The sequence below is a fragment of the Artemia sp. Qi Xiang Cuo genome, chromosome 7 (assembly GCF_049724085.1).
Source record: "Artemia sp. Qi Xiang Cuo chromosome 7, ASM4972408v1, whole genome shotgun sequence".
NCBI classification, from domain to species: Eukaryota; Metazoa; Arthropoda; class Branchiopoda; order Anostraca; family Artemiidae; genus Artemia; species Artemia sp. Qi Xiang Cuo.
The window spans coordinates 21,631,837-21,654,541 of record NC_142800.1 but is presented as its reverse complement, the minus strand read 5'-3'; the positions used below and the strand labels follow the sequence as shown (position 1 = coordinate 21,654,541).

The following is a 22,705-nucleotide window of genomic DNA, read 5'->3' as shown; positions in this document are numbered from 1 at the left end:
TCTCAAAAATACAATACTCCCTCCTCGCAAAATTTTAACTACTGACACCCATGATTACGTCGATACGATTAACAAAGGCTACCAAAGCAGCAATTACCTCCTCATCAAGTTAAGAATTTAACAAAATCCGAAGAGTGGCAGCCTAGGCAATCCGTGAGTCCCCTGCTATATAAGAGGAGACTCACGCTTCGACGTCATCAGTCCTCTATGAAGTTCTTATTGAATATGAATTGTTTTCCCTTATTGTTACTTTCATAGTATTCTTAAATAGATGGACCACTGTGAGCGGGGGGGGGGGAGGGTTGAGCCTCTGCATTCAACTTAGAGATTTAAAAAAATTATGCTTAATAGGAAAATTTTCCGAAAACTCGGTGACAATTAGGGTTTGGTCAAACCCAAATTATTAACATTATTAAGGTTTATATTAAAGATTATATCCTATGATTGCAATCATTTTATTTCAAAAAAGGAAAAAAAGTTATTTTAATGGTTGAACAAGAGCTGCTTTATTCAAGCTTCTAACTGAAAAGTACTACTTCGTTTTTACGAGTTAGACGAAAATTTCGGGAGGGGGGAGGGTCAAAACTGGTACCCGGATATGGTCTTGATCCCCATATTAGATTCCGTTAAGTTTTTGTTTTACATAAAAAAAATTCGACCTTCTCAAGGTGAATATTTCTAGTTTTAACAAAAAAAAATTAACGGAAGATGTGGCAATGACTGGAGAAAACTACGAAAAAGAGACCGATGTTCCCGATTCCTATACAATTCTGATCCAACTTCATACTGAAATTATCTAACCTTATTTAAACAGATGCAACTGGTGGAGTTTTTATAACAAACGCAACTGTTAAAAATAAAACTACGTCTAATTATAATAAAATACACAATTATAATTATTGATGACTATAATAGAACGTACAAAACTTTAAACACTTTCGACTAGAATATGATACAAAATATGCTAAATCAAAACCATTAAGGAGAACGATCAATGAAAATAATGCCGGATTCACACCATAGTCACATCTGTCGATAAGAAGCCGAATTTTATTAATTACCTTTTTCTACATTTTTTATTTTATTTTAGCACGAATCTTGTATTTCATATGCAGAAATTAAAAATTTCAAGAAATTGGTTAAAATTTGTTTTAAAGTTTGTAAAACTTGCTTAGAATCCGTAAGAAGACTATGTTGCTTAAATTGGGAATACAACGGAGAGGAAAAGATGATGTTAGGTAAAGAGAAGATCGACTCATGAATAAATGGTTTAAAATTTGTTTGTTTTTTAATTTATTCCAACTGGTCTCTACTAATACTCCGTCTTCTTAACTTTGTCAAATTTCTGTTACAGAAAGAAAAATTGCTGTTCCAAGCTTCCATTATGTCTAGCTTCAAAAAATGGTGCCTTACATCTCGACTCTGATTGTTGAATTTTGGATTTTATGCTTGGAGGTTGAACAGTGTTCTACTCGAAATATTACGACCGGTGTACATAATAGGCGCTGTAGCCGTCCGTAATTTTGATTTTATCGACAAGTGTGACTATATTGTGGCCTAGGCATGAAGGCACAATTTGAGATAAGAAAAAAACACTTAATATGCATTAGTATAAGACAGTGTTCTCAAGTTCTTGAAATTGGATATGAGGGTTGAATATCGCTGTGCCAAAATATAGCAAAAAAAGAAAAAAATACAATGCACCTTTATCGATTTATGTTAAAGGGTCAATTCTTTCCAATTACGCTGATTAGTTTCTGATTAAACTCTCTTTTCGATTTCTCTGATTAAAGACAAGAATTTCTCGAATTAACTTATCTTTCTAGTTTTATATTATATTTAAGACTTGAGATTCTTACAATTGCTGCTATATTTTCTTAAATATTTCTTATAATTTACACATTTTCCGTACAACTTTGGGGATCTTCAAAATTTCAAAGTGGCAAGTGACCCAACATTTTGGAGATTGCCTAGGAGGATTTATAAATTAGCTTTGACACATTTTTTTTTCTAATGTTTCTGATAGCCTGATATTATTTTAGCATGGCTTTTAGTAGCTAGCTTAGTATGGCTCCTGGCTGGCTTAATTTTCCAAGTTTCCTTCTAATTTTCTAATTTACTATGTTTCCTTAATTATCTAAGTTATTCATATAATATCTTTCATTTTCTTTACAATTCAGCTATTTTTAAAATATAATCTTCTTACAATTAATATCCTTTCTTTTTCACATATCTGAGGATTTTGAGCCTAAACTGGCATACAAGGGAGGGATTCCCCCTCCGCCGAGAAACTTATTTCAGTTTCAAAGAGTTCATTTGTTTAAATATTTAATATTAAATATTTAAACCTGAAAATACACTTTGTGTTTTAAAACTTACATAATCATAACCCATAGTCATAAAATCATATCATAATCATAATCATAAACTTACATAATCTTCCATTTTCTATACAATTCAAATTTTTCAGAATTTTAAACCAACAAACAAAATTAACTAGAATTCGGGTGACATAATAGAATTCTTAAAAAAGAATTCTAAGAATTCTCATTAAGAATTCTTAAAAAAATGAGTGAGCAAAAAAAGCACACACGTACTCGTGCTAAGAAATTCACATACATCAGAGGCACATAATACAATAACGAATAACAATATGTCAGGTAGTATAAAACTTTAGCACATATAGTTACAAAATAGTCACTAATACCATCTCTGGCCAAAATATACAATTATTCACAACACTGTACATCAAACATGAGTGGCTAAGGTCCCTGGCTTTAATAACTGTTGGTTACTAGCAGTGATAAATTGAGAGTTTCTAGACTGTGGCACAGCACTTACCCCCCGAGTGGGGAGTGGCAACCCCACAGTATGAGTAGGAGGAGGTAGGGAAGTGGAAGAGTTTCTAAGGTACGGATTGCCGTATTTGGCGGAGAAATGGGGGTTTATTACGGTACCTGTCCCGTTTTTTAGGGTTTGCATGTATAAGGAATTACGACTTGCGGACAAGTTCACTGGATCCAGGTCTTGGTAACTGTAATAGCCAACATTTGTTTGTCCATCCTGAAAACAAAATTCTCTGTGATACAACAGACATAGTAACAGAGAAAATATCATAACAGAAATAAATGAGACATCCTTCTCTTGTAAAATTAGAAAAGCTAAAATAAGCTGGACATGCAAGAAATATATAATAATGAATTAATTAAATAGTCGTATATAGAGATTCAAAGTTCCAAAACTAGTAACCTGCGGACAAGGGAGCATCCAGGATTTCTGTTGTGTGTGTGGGGGGGGGGGGGGGGTACAGAAAAACTTTAAAAAACACATCAAAGATTTTTTTCATATGCATTTTTGTTTTCACGAGTCGGACAAGTTTCTTTTGAAAGGGGGGACTCAAACCAGGTATTCCCCCCCCCCCTCTGGATACGGTCTTGGCTAGAGGTATATTTATGATAGGAAATATTTCTTAGAATTGCTGTATTTCTACTGAAGTTCTGCAGAATCCGTGAAAAGATTCATTTAACTTACCAGAATAGGACTAAACAGAGAATGACAAGTCCCAACCTCTTCCAATGAGAATGGAAACTCTGTATCTCTGGTTCCGGGATTATTATCGGTATCAATACCGGTATACACTGATATAACTATACTGGCGCTAAGAGCTTTCTCCCCGCCCCCCCCATCCTGCGTAAAATCCCCCCAGAATAAAAACAAGAGTGAGAACGAGAGAGCGAGGGGGGGGGGTATTTTCTTCGGGGAATACAACAACCCACGATTTATTATCGGTTTTCGTTCTCCTGTTTTATCTTCTTTTGATAATGACCGCTGATCATATGAACAAAGTATCTGGTTCTTAATTTTTTTTTTATGTACTGTCATGGGAAGCTTCATTTCAGAAATTCTTCTTTTTAAGACCCGAGATTTAACTAATACATAGATTCAGCAAGCGCTAATTTCAACCAATCAGGTTTTTCACCTGATTTCTTCATTGGCTGAAAAATACTATGCAAGAATTCTGATATGCTCAAATTAGCGCTAGTTACATCTCAGTATTAGTAAAATCTCAACGCGAATAGGATCTTAGTCTCCCTGTGCAAAGGAGACTAGAAAAGTCATTGAATGGTTTTTCTTCGTTTTTATTTATTTTCTCTTTTTGATAAACAGTTTTTTTTCAAAATTTACGGTTATTAACCATGACAAGATAAGATATCCATTTCGAAAAAATACCTATTACGAGTTCAGATGGGACGAATTCGCATTTCAAAGTCCAAACTAAGAAAAAAAATAACAAGGAGGATAAAAAGAAACACCAACAGAAAAAAAAACATACCAGAAGGTGTAATAATTTGGCATCAAAAACATAAAATGGTTCAAAACAAAAATTCATGTGAAACCGGTTAAAGACACAAAAAAGCACCACATAAAACCAAATCATTCGTTGAAAGAATTTGGTCAAGGCGTAATGTGACAGGAATCGGTAAGAAAAAACGAGAGAAGAAAATAAATCCCGGAAGATTACCCCACCCCCGCAGAAAAATCCCCTAGAAAATTCACGCCGCGGAAAATCTCTAGGGAAATTCCCCCACCCCACTATATCCAATAAGAGCAGCCACAAAGAAAGTACAAAATGGTTACCTCAAATGGGGTAAAAAATGGGGGAGTGGTACCTCTAATGGGTACCTCAAAATGTCCTAAGGGATAATAAAATGACCAGATGTCTGATTGTTTAATTGAAAAAAATTGAAATTGAAAAAAAATGAAAAATTGAAAAAAATTGAAAAAAAATTAATGGAGTCAAACAATTCATCACATTTTCATCGGCAACGGTCCCTAAAGGACCCTAAGGCTTCAATGTATTATATTTTTTTTTCCAGATTCACTTTACATGAAAAGTGTGGTAGTATAAACTTGGGAGGGGACTCATTCGATTGGAAACTGAGAGTTTTAGTCCTCTTCTTTTTAAGTCAAAAGTGATAGGAGACCAACAAGCCCCTGTCCTAGAACCGTTTTTTATATCTGGTACTTTTGTATGGACACAGACATTTCAAGGTATCTCTTTTGTACTTTTTCTGTGACTGCTCAATTTTGTGTATGGGAGAATTTTCCATAGGGGGGGGGGGGGGGGGTCCGAGGATGATTTTTTCGAGGTGAGGGGATAATTAATTTTTCACGAAGGGAGGGGGTTTGTGGGAATTTTCCGGGGGACGGCCCCGTCATATCATATTCAAAAATATAATAAAACTAGCAAAAATTACAAAGAGATCAAAAAAGCTAATTAAATCGCTAAAAGGGAGGATTCTGAATTAAATGTTTCAAAACAAGAATTCATATAAGACTGGTTAAAGATATCCCCCCCTCCATAAAATATTTAAAAAATTATGACCCGAATAATCTATTTCGGCGCATCCCCATTTTCCATGTAGCCTAGTAGGCCCAAAGAACGGTTATCAAGGTTCTTTTTTTTGCATTTGATATGACTTTGAATTAATGTGACCATTAAATATCACATTTAGCGTGATCTCAAATGAGGTAAAGACTATGTCTACGAAATGCTTACTTAAGTCTACGAAAAGGACAAGATGAGTGGCACCGTTTGATCGAAAATCCTCGAGTTTAAATCTAGCCGCAGAAGAGAGCTTGAGGGGGAAATTATTCAAGAGGAATATTAATACAACATGCCCTAATTGCAAATGAGTAATTAAGGACAGAATAGTATCTCACAGTACTTTGCCTAAGGATAATGAGGGATATGTGCTTTCCTAGTCATTTTGTGAAGCTATTTGCATAAATATAAGGATTTATAAGTTAAGGAAACAGCTCAATAAATAGGACGACGATACTTAGGAACTTATAGCTGGAAGATACTCTTAACGTTCACGGTTTTGAATGGATCTTATTATTCCAGAAGGGGATATCTTGAAAAGGAGAGGAGCGTCATTTACTGATGGCATTATCGAAGGCAAAATCCGCAATTATTTTTGGCTCACTAATTCAAGTTTTCTAGTGGTACAGCTATTTGACAACACTGTCTTTTCTTAATTGCTGCTTTGTAAAATTGAATACAGTCCAAACAGTGTTTTTGAAGACGAAAAAACCCTCTTTTATAGAAAGAGTAGGTTTGAAGAGGACAAGAAACTCTTTTATATAAAGAGTGTTTAAAATAAAAGCTTGCTCTCTGCTGTATTAACTTTAAAAAAATTATGGGTTCTGCTATCTGACAATGCTGCTTTTTCAGAATCACTATTTTCTTTCAGATTGAAAACAGCACTAAGAGTGTGTTTGTTAAGAATAAAATACTCTTTTATACAAAGTGTTTTAAAATAAAAGCTTCTTTCTGTTGGATTAACTAAAACAACTTGGCAGTCTCTGCTTTTTCAAAATCGCTGCTTTCTTTCTATTGAAAACGGCGTAAACAGTGTTTTATAGATTATAAAACACTCTGTTAAACAAAGAGAGTTTTAAAATAAAAGCTTCTTTCTGCTGAAGTAACTAAAAAATTTGACAGTTTCTACTATCTGACAAAGCTGCTTTTTCAAAATCACTGCTTTCTTTCAAATTAAAAATGTCGCAAAGGGTGTGTTTTGAGAGGATAAAAAACTCTTTTATATAAAAAGTGTTTTAAATAAAAGCTTCTTTCTGCTGGATTAACTTAAAATCTGGCAGTCTCTGCTATCTGACAAAGCTGCTTTTTCAAAATCACTGCTTTCCTTCATATTGAAAACGGCGTAAGAGTGTGTTTATAGATGATAAAGCACTCTTTTATTACAAAGAATATTTAAAAATGAATCTTTATTTTTGCTGCAGAATTTAAAATTTCGAAATGACGCTGCTATATGATAAAGCTGCTTTCCTTTTTAAATTGCGGGAAGGGGCAATTTTAAACTGTTAGGGAGGGACAATTGCCCTTCTTAGGGACAATTACCCCCCCCCCCCTCCCCAAATATTTAGAAAAATAAATATATTCATATTGGTAAAAAACTCGAAAAAAACTAAACTGTCCTCCCCCTACATTTGAGAAAATAACTTTTTTGCATGTTCTTGAAAAGAAGAAAAAAAAATTCTTGCCCCATTCCCCTCTAAATATTCGTAAATGCGCAGCTCTCGTCAATGTATGAATTCCTGCCGGTATGACGGTTTGAAAGCCAAATTATGACCTGCATAGAATATTTTTATTAAAAAAAACTCTTTTGAATAATTGTCAGTAAAAACTATACATTAAAAGACATTTGGTCACTGTAACACATAGAAGTTGAATCAGCCATTTCCACCATTCTGAGATAATGAACAAAAACCGTTTGCTAATCCCTTCTCAAAGGGAGGGCCAGTCATTAATAAATTACACTAAATTACAATCTATCAATCACAACTACTTATAATTACTAGTTTAATCAATAACAATTTAGTCAATCCATTAATTATAATTACTCAATTAAACAATTTCATTGTAATCATTCAATTAATTACATATACTCAATTAATCAATTGCACTTTCATCCTCCTGGTCTACTTCCCTTTGAGAGCAGCTTAGAAAACGGTTTCTGGCCATTATCGAAGAGGTAAGAAAATGCCAGATGTAAGCTTTAGGACATGATAATAGCGAGTCATATCATTGCATGAACAGGAATAATTAATTTAATTTTTATATTACTGTAGTATTATTTGCAATATTATTATTTCATTATTTACATAATAATAATTTTGCCGACCCGAGATTCGAATTTCCGAACTTTAATTTGAAACAGAAGCAAACTAAACATAACTAGGCCTACTACTACCAGTGGATCGAATATTTACCCCATGAATATTTTTTTTCACCAGGCGACATAAACCGGCTATGAATACGAAATTCAAGTCGAATGAAGATCTAGATTTAAGGGAAACACTTACCGGTGGCGGAACAAACGTATCGGGAAAATGATCCGAGTATCTATACAGCGAGTCACCGTTCAACTTAGGTGTAACATGGTCACTAGAATTGTCAAACTCGTCAGAGCCTTGATTACTGCATGAAGAATTAGTTCGAACTTCAACTTTAAGAACTGATTCATTATTCGATGATCGATCGGAATGTCCGGAACTCTGCTTTTCTCCTGATTTCTCTTTTTCTAGAAAACGAAGAAACAGTCAATTTACAATATAGAAAAAACATTCGGAATGTGTTGTAGACCGAATTAACTGCAATAGCTCAAAAGGTGTTATGCTAAACAATATTAATTTTAGATTTAACTAAATTATATATTATATATAATTTTTTATTTGATAAATTTATATATATATATATATATATATATATATATATATATATATATATATATATATATATATATATATATATATATATATATGTTTTTTAATATAATTTTTTGTATATCATATAAATTTTATTATGATTATACTTAAAATTATTTAAAATAATTCTTCATAAGAGAGGGGAAACCGGAAAATAAATTTTGTTACTGTTTTGTTTGTCCAAGGAAGCATTAAAAAAGTGAAAGATATAAGAACATAGTTAGAAATGCTTAGGAAGTGAACTGATTGACTTCTAGCATGAAGATCTAGAAAAAAGACACATTTATTCACAAAGAATAAAGTTCCATTTCATAGCTACGTTCAATTAATGAGAAAAGAGGATATACCGCATTTTGGTCGAGTTTAAGCGTTTAAATATCTTCAGAGCCAAAAAAGAGATGATACGTAAACGATGTTTAGTAATAATTGTTAGTAACAATATTATTGTGTAATTTCTAACGATAATTTACAATAATTAATAGCGTTTTAATGTTGTTAGAAATATTCTATTATAATATTTAGTTTTATGAAAAAAAATTATGATAGCCACCAACAATGATTGTTAATAAAGGCAAAAATTTTAATAAAAACAAGACAATAATAGTTTAATAGTAAAAAATAAGTGATATTTAACAAAGGATTTAACCAATCGACAATATCTTTTGAGAAGTAGACCAAAGAGTATGGGTAACTTATAAGAGACTGGTGCTAGTGCCGACAAAAAAAAAATATCAACACCATCTAGCGTTCTCCAAATTCGGCCTTTTTTCAATATAAAAATAAGAATAATTAATACAATTTGTCAAATTAGGATAGAAATAAATGTCAATTTACAATATAGAAAAAACATTCGGAATGTGTTGTAGACCGAATTAACTGCAATAGCTCAAAAGGTGTTATGCTAAACAATATTAATTTTAGATTTAACTAAATTATATATTATATATAATTTGTGCTAGTGCCGACAAAAAAAATATCAACACCATCTAGCGTTCTCCAAATTCGGCCTTTTTTCAATATAAAAATAAGAATAATTAATATAATTTGTCAAATTAGGATAGAAATAAATGTCTAATCTCAGTTCCTGACAGAAAAACGATTAAGAAGCTTGAAAAAATTCTAAGTGTCGCCAAACACCAGATGGCGCAGTTTTTATTTTGTTGACACTAGCCCCAGTTCCCTCTCTTATAAGTTACCCATACTCTTTGGGGCAGACTATAAATCCTAATTTTACAGAAAATATGACACAGCATCTTTTGAATTACCCGCATTTGAACTGATTGTTATTTATGTGGCCGTCACATCCAAATCCTTGGGGCACATTAGAACGGACGAAGGGCTAACAGAGAGACCTTATATTACTAGACACTAAGATTATTTATTTCCATACAAATTTTCTTTATTACGGCACGCCGGGCGCCAAATTAGAGCAAAGTGCACGGTAGACAACGTTAATTAGCCTAAAAGTGGTTCATTTTGGGACCGTCTTCTGATACACCTTTTGTCGTCTTTTGATCGTCATAGTTTTGGGTCTTGTACTTGCCATCCGAATGAATCAAGCTTGTCTCAATTTTCCTGATATAATTTCAGCTGTATTTGGAGTCAAGTCAAAATAAGGTCAGTAGGTCTAAGATAACCAGTCATAAAATTATGGGAGGGCTTAACCAGTAGTGGTTCTAGGCCTGGGCAGGGGGAGGGCAGCTGCTACTCCCAGTTTTACAAACGTTTCCTTTTGTTTTAAATTTTTACACTCCTATGGTAGACCTTACACCCCCGCCCCCCCCAAATTATGAGACCTAAAACCGCTACTGATCTTAACACCATGGCCTGTGTAATTAAGGCACTTAAAACAGGTGCACGACAAAATTACTTTCAACACATAAATGACAAAAAAAGTTAAATAATAGAATATGGAATTTGAAAGACAAAACTAGGAGGAAAAAGTAAGAGAGGGTGAAATATCATTGGTAGAGGAAACGAGAAATATTTCATTATTATTTATAAAGTAGATATGCAAATATTGACTGCCTGACACTAAAACATACTAATAGTGTTTTTCGAGGTTTTTAGACTGATTTTTCAGGTTTCAAAATAAGGCTTTAAATTCTAAGACCAATATTTAGATTTTAAGATCAATATTAAGAATTTTAGACTAATTTTAAGCATCATAAAAGAGAATGTGAAAAATTTAAGTTTAATGAAAGAACTTTTTTTCAAAGACAAGCCATTTTCTACAGGTCCATTATAGGCCTTGCAAATTAGCCTACTGTATTTGCAAGGTCTGAAACATTTACCCCCCCTCCTCCCTAAAGATTTTTAGACCGATATTAGACAACAAGATATTTAGACCAATGTTGAAAATCAATAAAAAAACAAAAAGGCTTGATTCCATTTCTATTGTTGAAGAAACCAAGCGCTCCCCCCCTTCAAAAAAAAATTCTTATTCCTGTAAAAAATTAGAAACAGAGATAGTGCATTACCTGTGGTTTGTTTTGAAAGAAACATCCTTATGTTAAAATGAAAACAATTTTTTTATTTATCTAGAAGAAATGCAGAGATTTTGGCGTCTTAGAAATAAAATTAGATTGAAATACGTCTCATCAGAAATTTGGAATCATTTCCGCTCAGCTAACTACAAAATTTCCATGTCTCATTTCCGTTTTTACAAGAAAAAATATCATTGGGAATGATGTAAATTCCTTTTCCCAGTTTGACCTAGCATAAAATTTCTTGTATTGCCACCCTGACTTCTAAATCAAACTTTCTGAACTGAATTATAATTCTTTCTAAGATAGGACAGGAGAAATGTTTTTCTTTCTTTTGATTATTCTTCAAAAGATGAAATAAGGTTAAATTTTTCAGCCGTCGAAAATATAGTAATTTTCTAGTCCTATAACGAACCAAGACGAAGACAGTCAATAAGCAATTCATTGAGAAGTAATTCAATTTGCTTTTTTAGATTATAAACCATTTTATTTACATATAATTATATATTTAATATATATATATATATATATATATATATATATATATATATATATATATATATATATATATATATATATATATATATATATATATATATATATATATATATATATATATATATATATATATATATATATATATATATATATATATATATATATATATATATATATATATATATATATATATATATATATAATATAATATATAATTTTAATATTTGAAAAAATATTTAAGTCCTGTAAATATATATATTTCTATCCTTATGCATGTTCGATATAATTATTAAAAGAAAAGTTGTTTCAGCCACCTTTTAATTTATTTTTTCATCCCGCCTCCTCTTTCTAAGTGGTACCAACCTTTTTAAATTCCAAAACAAATAACCACATGCATGTACCACCTACAGGTAAAAATAAACCTACTTGAAATCTGTATCATACCAATTAATCTTAAAATTGAGGAGTTAAAAATTACGAAGATTTAATTATGGGATATTCTGCAACCAATTACCATTATCAAACATCTGAACAACCGTTCTGCAGGGTGCCCTTCCGTCATAGGGCACCCCTTTGACGGCAGCACAAAAATCATAGAAATTCAATAAAATACTTTTCATTCACTAATCACCCTCCATGAAATATCACTTAAAATCTACCTCCTCACGTCTCAATGATACCAATCTTTAAATTTCGAAAAAAACTACATTTATATAATAGTTACCTACAGCTGGCATGTACACATTTCAGGATTTTTTTTTATTTCCCCATAATTTTCTGATGCTTCTCACAGAATAAGGGATTTGAAGGATTTGGGCAGGATCCCCAGCCGTTTTGCAGGGTCCCCATTCTTCATAGGACAACCCTTCCACGATGGCACCAAAATTGCAAAAAATTAAACGAAAATACTTTTTATCACTCTGTATGAATTGTCAGACTACATTATTTTTATTGTGTGTCAACATTAAACAATCGGACATGTTCTTAAATATACGAATAGATACACATTTTGTGAAATATACGCATTTCTTTCAAGTAAATGCAAATTTCATAAAAACAGGACATATTTCATGAAAGACTCTCTCAGAAAATATTTTATAAATAGATATCTAAATATCTTTATTTATGCAAATATTTTTTTTTAGACAAATATTTTTATTTATATAGAATACCATATTTATTTTATTCTTTCATCAAATTTGGACTGCTAAAACAGCAAACAAAGTAAAATAGGGAAAAACGGAAAAATCTTCTTACACACGTAAGCGGAAAGTCATCTGATAAACCTGTTTAAGTTTTTCTAACGAAGTTCCAAGAATCTTGATCTCCTTTTTATAATGTCTCACAAGGAAACTTGAAAACTCAAGAAAGAAGACTTGTAAATTGAGACACAAAGGAACAAGGAAACAACTGGAGGGAAGCTTATGAAAGAAGACACAAAGAATAATAGGGACTAGAGAAAAAAAGCGCGATTCAATGGCCTATAAAGTTTAACCTAACAGGCTCTGCATTGTGTTCTCAAAATGTAGTTCGCTTAAAAATCAGAAAACTAGCCCTTATGGAAATTATTGGGGAAGTGAAAATCCTTTGGGGGATAGGCTGAGCACGTACCGACCCTCTTTAAACGTAATCGTCAACTATAGTTAAAATTATATAAATATAACTGCTTTGAACAGACTGTGCAGACAATGATTTATTTTCAAAATATGTCATAAATATAATATCATTTTTACGTTTGCTTTATTGATAATTAAATCCCCGAATATATTCCCTTTTTCCTTCCATTGCCTTTAATTCTTTTTATGGCGTAGATACAAATAAATCGCCAAACCCCGTTTTATTTATGTGAATTGAAACCACTGTATATATTCAGTTTCGTATAAAATCAAACCTGGCACCTCCTATTACCAAAAATTGCCTTTTTCTGCGTATTGTATCGCAGAAAAGAACGCCCTTGAGGTTGAACAACAACGTTTGATTCCCATCCGAATGAAATAATTCCCAATTTTGTTTATAATTTTCGCTCTTAATCACACGAAAAGAGCATATCAGTAGCCATCTTCTGGGAAATATCTCGGGAAAATTACTTCTCATCAAATCCCCTTTCAAAACTATCTTTTAATATTCATACCCCTTTCTTGAGGCTTTAGCATTTGCATCGCAAAGTAGAGCTTTTATATTATTAATTCAGTACTAAGAGGACTTAACTTTTCACATGAAAATAAATTTAAGTTATTTCTTGTTTAAGAAATACTAGTTAGATATATGCTAATTTAGTTCATTCATGTTTTTCATGCTAGAGTAATTCCTGTTTTCTTTGATGAAGTCTCAAATTTTTGAGGAAAAAATATTTCAATGATGGATAAACCTTTTGAGAAATCAATTTTTCTAACAAGACAGAAATAAATCCAAAAACAAATTAACTGTATAAAATACTGATTGAGAAAAAATTGCTGAATACCAAACATAGATTTCTATTTATTTTATTTCATTTTTTAACTTTGCACATAAATATTAATTTACTTTATTTCTTGTTTAAGAATTAGCCATTAGATATATGATGATTCAATTCATTCAATAATCGCTGTATCCTTTGACGAAGTCTCTAGTTATTAAGAAAAAAATATGTTTGAATGATGGACAAACCCTTTTGAGAAATCATGCTAAAACACAAATGATTTCCTTAAAGTTTAAACGAGAGTTTCTACATTTTTCCTAGAAGGTGGAGCTTGAAATTTAAGCGTCTCTTGTTTTTAAACTTCTCAAAGTGGAAGGCCATGGACCCTAAGTCAAAGAATTTCCTTTAAGTAAAATTTACTTACATATAAACTAGTAAAAGCCCAAACGGGCCAAAATAAAATTTTAAGTGTTTTTCTATATAGTAATTAGTTTTCTTCTTAGCATTAATATCAGTTACTTCCAAGTATTTCTTTTCAAATATCAAACAGCACCTCCAAGAAAGAATCCTAGAATTTTTTCCCACCAAATGAGAAGTATACTGAAATTAAAACCAACATTAACTTTTGTTTTGAAGCCTTTTCATCCACTTTATAGTCTCTTTTTATGGCCTTCTTCTCTGTTTACTCGGCCAAATTGGCCTTAAAACAGTTCATATAATTCAAATCTGGGGTGTTAGCTTCTTTTGTTTTTGATACACGACATTAAAATATTGTTTTTCGATTTTAATGCAAACAGGAAAAGAATGATTTGTCGTAGCATCACCAATCATCCTAAAATCTTTTAAGGGATTGTCTCCATTAATATATTTGTATCTTTAATGAAAAACTGCTTTGATTAAATCAATAAAAAAGTTCTAATGAAAGCAAGGAGCAACTTAAAAATTTGAGAGGAATAAATATTATCCAAATATAGTATGTGAACTGTTACTCCCCCTCATTACGATAAAGTTTGACTAGTACTTTACTGAAAACAGCTGGTACTTAAAAACGTTTTATTCACCAATTAGTGGGAGAAAAATAAGTTTTGACCAGGGAAAAATTGGTACAGAAATGGTTTCTTCACCATCCGGACCGGAAAAAAATTCTTAACAACATATCAAAAATCTAAATCTCTAGCTCGATGCGAAATTGTTTTTTTTTTTTAATGTTTTTTATTTATTTTCTCAAAAACCGGGAAAAAAATTAAAAACGTAAACTATAATGTTTTACAAATCTTTTTAGATCAGCTTTTGTCTCTTAATTCATTTCTGGTACTCATTTCGTTACCTGACCAAAAGAAAAATATTTATCAGCAAAAAAAAAAAAAAATGGGGAAAAAAACTGTTTCTTTGGGGGAAAAAACTCTTACCAGCGTTTATCAAGGTCTACTACGAAATAAGTTTGTCATTCTTGTAGTCTATTTGGCTATGTAAACGAAAGGCTTAAAAAAAAAAAGACTAAACAACAATAAACAGGAATGATCAAACACCATGAGACAAGGTAGGTTCTAACTTAATGTGTTCAGAGAAAAGCTTTTATCTTATTTTTCAAATATATAAAAATTGCACATCAAAAAATTGCACAGTTCCTACATCAAAATGTAGGAACTAGATTTTTCATCATCACAGTTAACTGTTATTCTTCTTCACTAAGTTATTCTTCTTGAAACTTCGAATTGTTGCACGAGCTTCCCTTACAGTTCTTACACGTACACTTTTCACTATCACAGCCGTCAATACGACACGAGCATTTGATAATTTTCAGCAGCTGAGACGGAGCGGCAGGGAGATCTGTTTTTATTGGCACAAAAACTTCGCTATCCTGCAGTTTCCATTCCAGGCGTAAATGGTCTACTGGGTTCCCGAGCCAGATTTGAACTTGGCAGTAGACACGTAGCGAGTGGTACTTCGCTGCTGCCTGAGTCGGTGGCAGTTCTTGTGGATGCACGAAAGTGGTGGCAGTGCTCACTTTTCTGTGAAAGATTAGCTTTCGGGCAGTGTCCAGGTTCGAAACATCAGGGCAACCGTACAGTATCAACAATGCTCGCTCTCCTGCTGCCACAATATCGTCAAGCGATGCGAGCTTGTCGCGCTGTCCCTGAAACTCTTGTTGGAAAGTAGCAGCTGAACGGCTTTGCCCTTTCCTATTCCGTAAAGGTGAGAGGTTGTGTCACAACCCAGCACGGCATAAGAGAACGGTGTGAGATTGCTGACATCTGTTCCTTGCTTCTGCTTCATCTCACTAATAACCCACGCTCAACTAGTACCGCAAAACTTCGCTTCTGGTTAGAAATATACACGACCGGAACGCGAATCAGATCGACTGATCAGAAGAACCAAGATGTCAGTATCATCAGCAACCACGATTGTGTCTGTAAGACTAGCAGCTTCTACGGCTTTTTCTACAATCAGAACGTCGGCGTCTCCTTCCGAGTGGAAAATTGAGTTTGCATTTAGCTTCATTGCTTTTGCAAAGCTTGCTTTTTTCAAGGATTATTTAAAGTCCACCAGTAGACTTTGAGGTTCCCTCAAAGCTAAAGCTGAGTCCTTTATTCCAATTTTATAAAACAGCATGTCAAATGCCAATTCAATTCTACCAACTCGTTTTCAGAAAAAGTACTACTGCTACGAACAAGTCACTGCATCCCCAGTCCGCCAGAGGTCAACACTGCTGCGCGCACATCCAGTATGTGAATACTGGATCCATAGTATGTGAACTGTTACTCCTTCTTATTACGATAAAGTTTGACTACTACTTTACTGAAAACAGCTGGTACTTACAAATGTTCTATTCACCAATTGTCAATTAAATATTTGAACTGAAAATTTTACTATTTAAAGAAAATAAAAATAAATATACTTTTTCATTCCCGAAGCAATGTGATAAGATATTTTATTTTGAAACTTTTTATTACATTTCTCTAGGGTAAGAGCATTTATCCTTAAACCACTGAGAAAAAGAGTCACTTAAACCACCGTTCATCCTACAGCTGTGATTCAAGACTTTAAGCAGTGGTGCGAATTCGAAAAAATATAGGGGGGGGGAGGGAAGGAGGCAAGGATTTTTTTTTCCGATTTATTCTTAATGTAGACATTAAAAAACGTAGTTTTCAAAATCTAGGAAGGAAAATTTTGCTGTGTTTCGACCTTTTTCAATTTATTTTTAATAAAGTTTCGAGGAAAAAAATGTTTTTTTTAATCTAGCGGGGAGCATTTTGATGTTTATCTACATTTTCCATTTATTTTTGATGAAGAAAGAAAAAAAATGTGCTTTTCAAAATCTAGTGGAAACAATCGATTTTTTTTTTTTTTTTTTTTTTTTTTTTTTTTACAAAGCAAACAGGAAAAGAAGGATATATCTTACCATCACCAATCATCCTACATCGCTTGCGCAGAACTATTAGCAGAATCATACAAGACACGAGAAAAACAATGGCAATTACAACAGCAGCCAATATTGTGAACAACGGAAAACTTCCTGCAATAGAAACATTATAATCATTATTTGCAACGAATAGCAATAATTACATGAGCCAAAATTCGCCTGGGTGGAGTGGGCAAATCTACTGAAAACCATTGTTTTAAGAGAAACATCATTTCTACCTAAAACTCAGGTGAAAATTTTGGGTTGCCATACACATAACGGCAATTCTTTTCTTTTGATTTTTGTTTAATCAATTATATAATCGAAAATAAAATTTTGACAGTTTTAAAAAAGCAACTGTAATTACTACGGGAACCAATATTGTGAACATTGGAGAAATTCATATATTCGAAACATTATATTCATCATTTCTTTATAACGATTATAATTACATGTGCCAACCTATGCCTGGTGGGGCATAACCTATTCTAACCCAAAATACTAAACCTGACTAGGAATCCAGTAGAAAATTAATTACAAAGATTTAATTTTCTTGTTTTTATTTATATTTAGCGAAGTTGAACATCTCATTCCAAAAAATCAGTGATCGAGGAATAGGGTAAGTAATAGGGATCCTAATCCTACTTGAAACGTTAATGATATCCATACAGTCCGCAATCAATTAAGTTAAGAATAATACTATCAATCTTAAAAAACACGAGAAAAGAATCAAACACGTGTACTTAGTCTTGGAGTACTTGTCTGTTAAACGGAACACACTCAAAAACTAAGCTGTCTAAGATTTGACAAAAACCCGTTGGCCTCTCTAGAATCGATTATGATGTTCTTAGTTTGAGTGAGAAAACTACAATATAGGCATATATTAATTAAATGGTTAATATTTAGAGGTGGTTAGGGGTTAGGTATGTAATATTATGCGTTCTGTGCGGCCTGGTTTCCATAATTTTTTGTCGCAGTTTCAATAATTTTGTTTCTAAAGTATTATATTTTCATATAATTCCTCGCTTCCGAAATAAACTCCATCGTACGTTCCTGGGCGATTAGGTTCTACGGGGCCATATAAACTAAATTGAAAAGTTTAAGGATCACAGACCTTCGATTACATCCATGATTCAGGACCTGTTTTTATAAGCTATTACGAAAAACTGAAGCGAGGCAGAAATTTTATCTCATATCCCAGGTCATACGGAAGACCTAATAAAATTTCATGTCCTTAATCAGGACCAGCAGCTACCACACCATCACAGGTCAGATATCTACTTCCCCTCAAAACTAATCTAGGTTAACAGGCTTGGCTAGCACATTCACCCTAAGTTATAGAAATAAATTTTAAACCTGAAATCCAAGTTTACGATGCCCATTTCAGGATTATTCCAGTTAGGTGAATTAAGTCATTCTTTTGTATAGGGGCTATTAAATAAAACTACTTCCATTAGTTACAATGCTGATATGAATTTGTGATCAAGGTAATCCGAAGTAGATTGAAATAAAAAAAAAACACATGTGTACGTGCCTTTGGCCCTCCATTTATCAAATATATTCATACAAGTAACTACCCACTAGGCATCGCTCGCAGAGCTTTGCATGTAAACGTTTCATAATTTTTTTTTTACTTCTTATGTTTTATTTTTCTTGTTGTAAAATAGTAAATTTATAAAGTATATCGTTGTAGTTTGATACGGTTCATTTATTAGTTTATCCTTCGGTATTTAAATACCAGATAAATTATATACCGGATAAATAATAATCAATTATAGATGAATATTTCCGTGTGTTGATCTTTTGGCTAGTTCCTGCTTTCATATTGATACATATTTTTTTTTATCCTTGTCTATGCCTAGTCAAATTTTGAGTATATGTAAATATACAGAACAATATATGGTTTAGGTTGAACTAGCACTTTATTTTACGTAAAATTTTATTTAATTCCTAGCTGGCTTTAAAAAAATATGTTAAAGTATTTCATAAAAAATCTCACAAATTGTCTCATAAAATAAAAATATAGTTGAACGCTTATGGAACAATAAATGGCTGAAAGTGCGTTAATCTTTTGTTTTTCTTTTCCTATTATATACAAGGTTTTCTTAGATGACTCTTATAAAAACAAAAAGTCATAGAAGTGTCTTACAAAATACCCCATAAATAATCTCGTAAAGACAAAAATATATGCATGTGTATAGAACAATAAATGGTTGAATTTGAACTGTTTTTTTTTTTTCTATCTTTCTCTTTCTTTCCCAGAAAAAGCTTTTCAATTCTATGATGGCTCTTAGAAAAACTAAAAAGAAGTGTCTCACAAAATATCTCATAAATAATCTTTTAAAAATAAAAACATATGCAAGTATACGGACAATAAATGGTCGAACTTGAATTAGTTCTTTCTGTTTTTCTTTTCTTTTTACACAGAAAGCGTTTTAATTCTTTGATGACTCTTATAAAAATAAAAAACTATCCAAACGTCTCAAAAATATCTCATAAATAATGTCATAAAAATAAAAAATATATGCATTTATACAGACAATATATGGTTAAACTTGAACTAGTTCTTTCTCTTTTTCTTTTCCAGCAAAATCTTTTCAATTCTTAGATGGCTCTTATAAAAAAAAAAAAAAAAACAAATAAGTGGCTCACATAATTTCTCATAAAAATAAAAAATATATGCATTTATACAGACAATATATAGTTAAGGTTGAACTAGTTCTTTCTCTTTTTCAGCAAAATCTTTTCAAATTCTTAGATGGCTCTTGTAACAACTAAAAAACCCATAGAAGTGTCTCACAAAATATTTCCTAAATAATCTCATAGAAATAAAAAATATATGCATTTATACGGAAAATATATGGTTAAACTTGAACTAGTTCTTTCTCTCTTTCTTTTCTAGCAAAAGCTTTTTAATTCCTAGACGGCTCTCATGAAAATAAACAATTTAGAAACAGTTTCAATGCAGAGAATTTTTCGCTGAAATAACATTTAACTTCTTTTTTGCTAGTTACGCCAGGTACATCCTTAATTGGACTGCTGAAAGTTAAACAGCGTTTCCGTAAACTAACAAGGACAAGCCTCGGGGATGAACTTGGAAAATTATTGTAGGAAAATAAAATTCTAATGCCTTTATTTAAAATATCATATCATAGAGCTATAATACAGTCTCTAGAAAGGTAGACACAACTGAAAACATTTTTTTGCATCTTAAAAACATCAGGAAGAAAGTTAATTTTACAGACAAATACGCAGGAGTTATTCCTTGGAAAAGGCGGGGGGGGGGGATTTGAAAAAAAAAAGTACAAATTATAAACAAGTTCCTACTGTCGTCATTTATTATATCCAATCATGGAGCAATTACAGTTTCTCTAGAGAGAAAGACTAATTGAACCTGAAAACACTTTTTGGTTATTGGAAACACACCCAAAAAGTGAAATTAGGTTAATCCTAATAAAAAATAACAAAACTTGAAGATACAATAATGCTTTAGAAACAAGATTATGATAAGCTAGCCTAACCCAACCTAACGTAACCTAACCCCCACTCCCTAGTGTGCAAATATAACCCAAATTATACAAGTCCTGTGCATTCTGTTTAAGTCCAATGCATTGTATCATGCATCACTTGTTTTTGTAGCTATGAAACCGGTTTTCTGAGATGTAACCTAGGCATAATTCTTGAATGTGTTTCCAATAACTGACAGGTACCCACTTTTTTGTCTTAGCACTTTCGAGAAGTGTCAACTACAAAATCAAAAGCGGAAATTTATTTCGAGGAGGATGGGAGGACAAACTTGAAAAGATAAAAAGGCAAATTACATATGCTCCCTCCCCACTGCCCAGCGAAAAGGGGGATGAAGGTATGTAGCTTGGTCCAGTTAACTTAAGATTGACAGGGCGAAAACTAGCACTTGAAGAACAGCTTCGTTCGACGTTGCACTTTGATTTGGAACTTTTTCCTGAGGAGATTTTCCTTAAAACTTCTCCAAAAGACGATTCAATAGTCATTTACAACCTTTTGATGGAGCGATGTAAAGCACTAGCGACATAAAAGATACTTGAAAGGACCCTTGCCCCGCGAGTTTAGGAAAAAAAATATTATCCGTAATTATACGGTAAATTATTAATCCGGTAAATATCGGTAAGTGAATAATCCGGTAAATATCAGTAAATTATCCAAAAACAAATTTGAAATTATGGAGGGGGTGCAAAGGCTAGTTCTTTCCAATGGCCGTATTTCATCTAAGTTACATCTTTACTTGTACTGTTACTAGAGTTACAAGAGCTACTACTAGAGCTAAGACTAGCTGGGAGCTGAGTATGGGCATGGGTATGGGAGCTGAGTATGGAAGACATCCAAAGTATCTAAAATTTGTAATCTTTCGCTTTCATAAGCATTGTCCTGGTCGTTGCAACAAGGATCATAAGGATTCCAGACTCGAAGGAGCTTTTAAATAAGACACAGAGAGCAAACTTCGCCTTGTCTTAATTCATGGATAAAACAAATAGAAGAGACCACGCCTTCATCTCCTCATTAGTAGATATCAATCAATATCCACTCCCTCTTCTCCTTCCCGAGCCAATAGCCATTTTGAACCCGAAACCGGGTGCTAAAAATAATAAGGAAACTCGCCAATGAAGACAAGCCACTCCCCCAACTGATAAGTGGCTTCAGGTGCTAAGACTTTGTTTCATAATAAATGTTATTGTTCCAAAATTACATAAAAGCCAGAGAGTTTACAATCCATCACTTTAAATGTCCAATCAGTTCCTTATTTCCTATTCAGGGCATTGTGAGGTCATAGCCGTTGACACGCGATGAGGAAGAGAAAAAAACTTCGCAAAAGAAACAAAACACAAAATCTTGCAATCCGTGATTCAATGGGAATGCAATACTTTGCAAGCGATTATTTTCTCACATGAAATATTCTTTATTGCTATAATACTCTAAGGATTAAAGGAAACATTTGACCTTTAATGCTATCTTCCAAATTTGTCAGATAGTCCAGAGAATTCATAGAAGCTATGAACTTATTTTAAAGTTTTTTATTATCAGGTTTGGAGTTTTGGGCTTATACAACGCAGGTGTCATAATACAACAGGAGATATATACCATTTTTATAGTTTTACAGGAGGGCAAAAAAAAAAAAAATGAAAACAAGTTTCCATAATATATATATATATATATATATATATATATATATATATATATATATATATATATATATATATATATATATATATATATATATATATATATATATATATATATATATATATATATATATATATATATATATATATATATATATATATATATATATATATATATATATATATATATATATATATATATATATATATATATATATATATATATATATATATATATATATATATATATATATATATATATATATATATATATATATATATATATAAACTTTAAAGCAATAAGATTTAGAAATGAATCGTTCTCGTCTTACCATTGCGTTATCTTTAGCTGAATTTTTGTCAAATTTATTTGGTAAAATGATGAAGGTTTGGTAAAAAGGGGAAATTGGCGAAATTCACTTAAAAAAATTACTAAAAAAATTTCTTAAAAAAATTAAAAAAATTTACATAA

The 22,705-nt window shown here is 32.1% G+C and overlaps 1 protein-coding gene across 1 annotated transcript in view; it reads right to left on the bottom strand.

Annotated features, from left to right (window-relative positions):
* Nucleotides 1-306: 306 nt before the first annotated feature.
* The window catches only part of LOC148950046 (irregular chiasm C-roughest protein-like), a 236,950-nt gene continuing 214,551 nt past the window's right edge, over nt 307-22,705 (bottom strand). The window contains exons 10-12 of the mRNA XM_089092086.1: nt 17,078-17,191; nt 7,891-8,108; nt 307-3,063 (exon numbers count right to left, since the gene is read on the bottom strand). Coding sequence (XP_088948212.1) covers nt 2,749-3,063; nt 7,891-8,108; nt 17,078-17,191 — 647 coding nt within the window. The 3' untranslated portion in view covers nt 307-2,748. The remainder of the gene's footprint in view (nt 3,064-7,890; nt 8,109-17,077; nt 17,192-22,705) is intronic.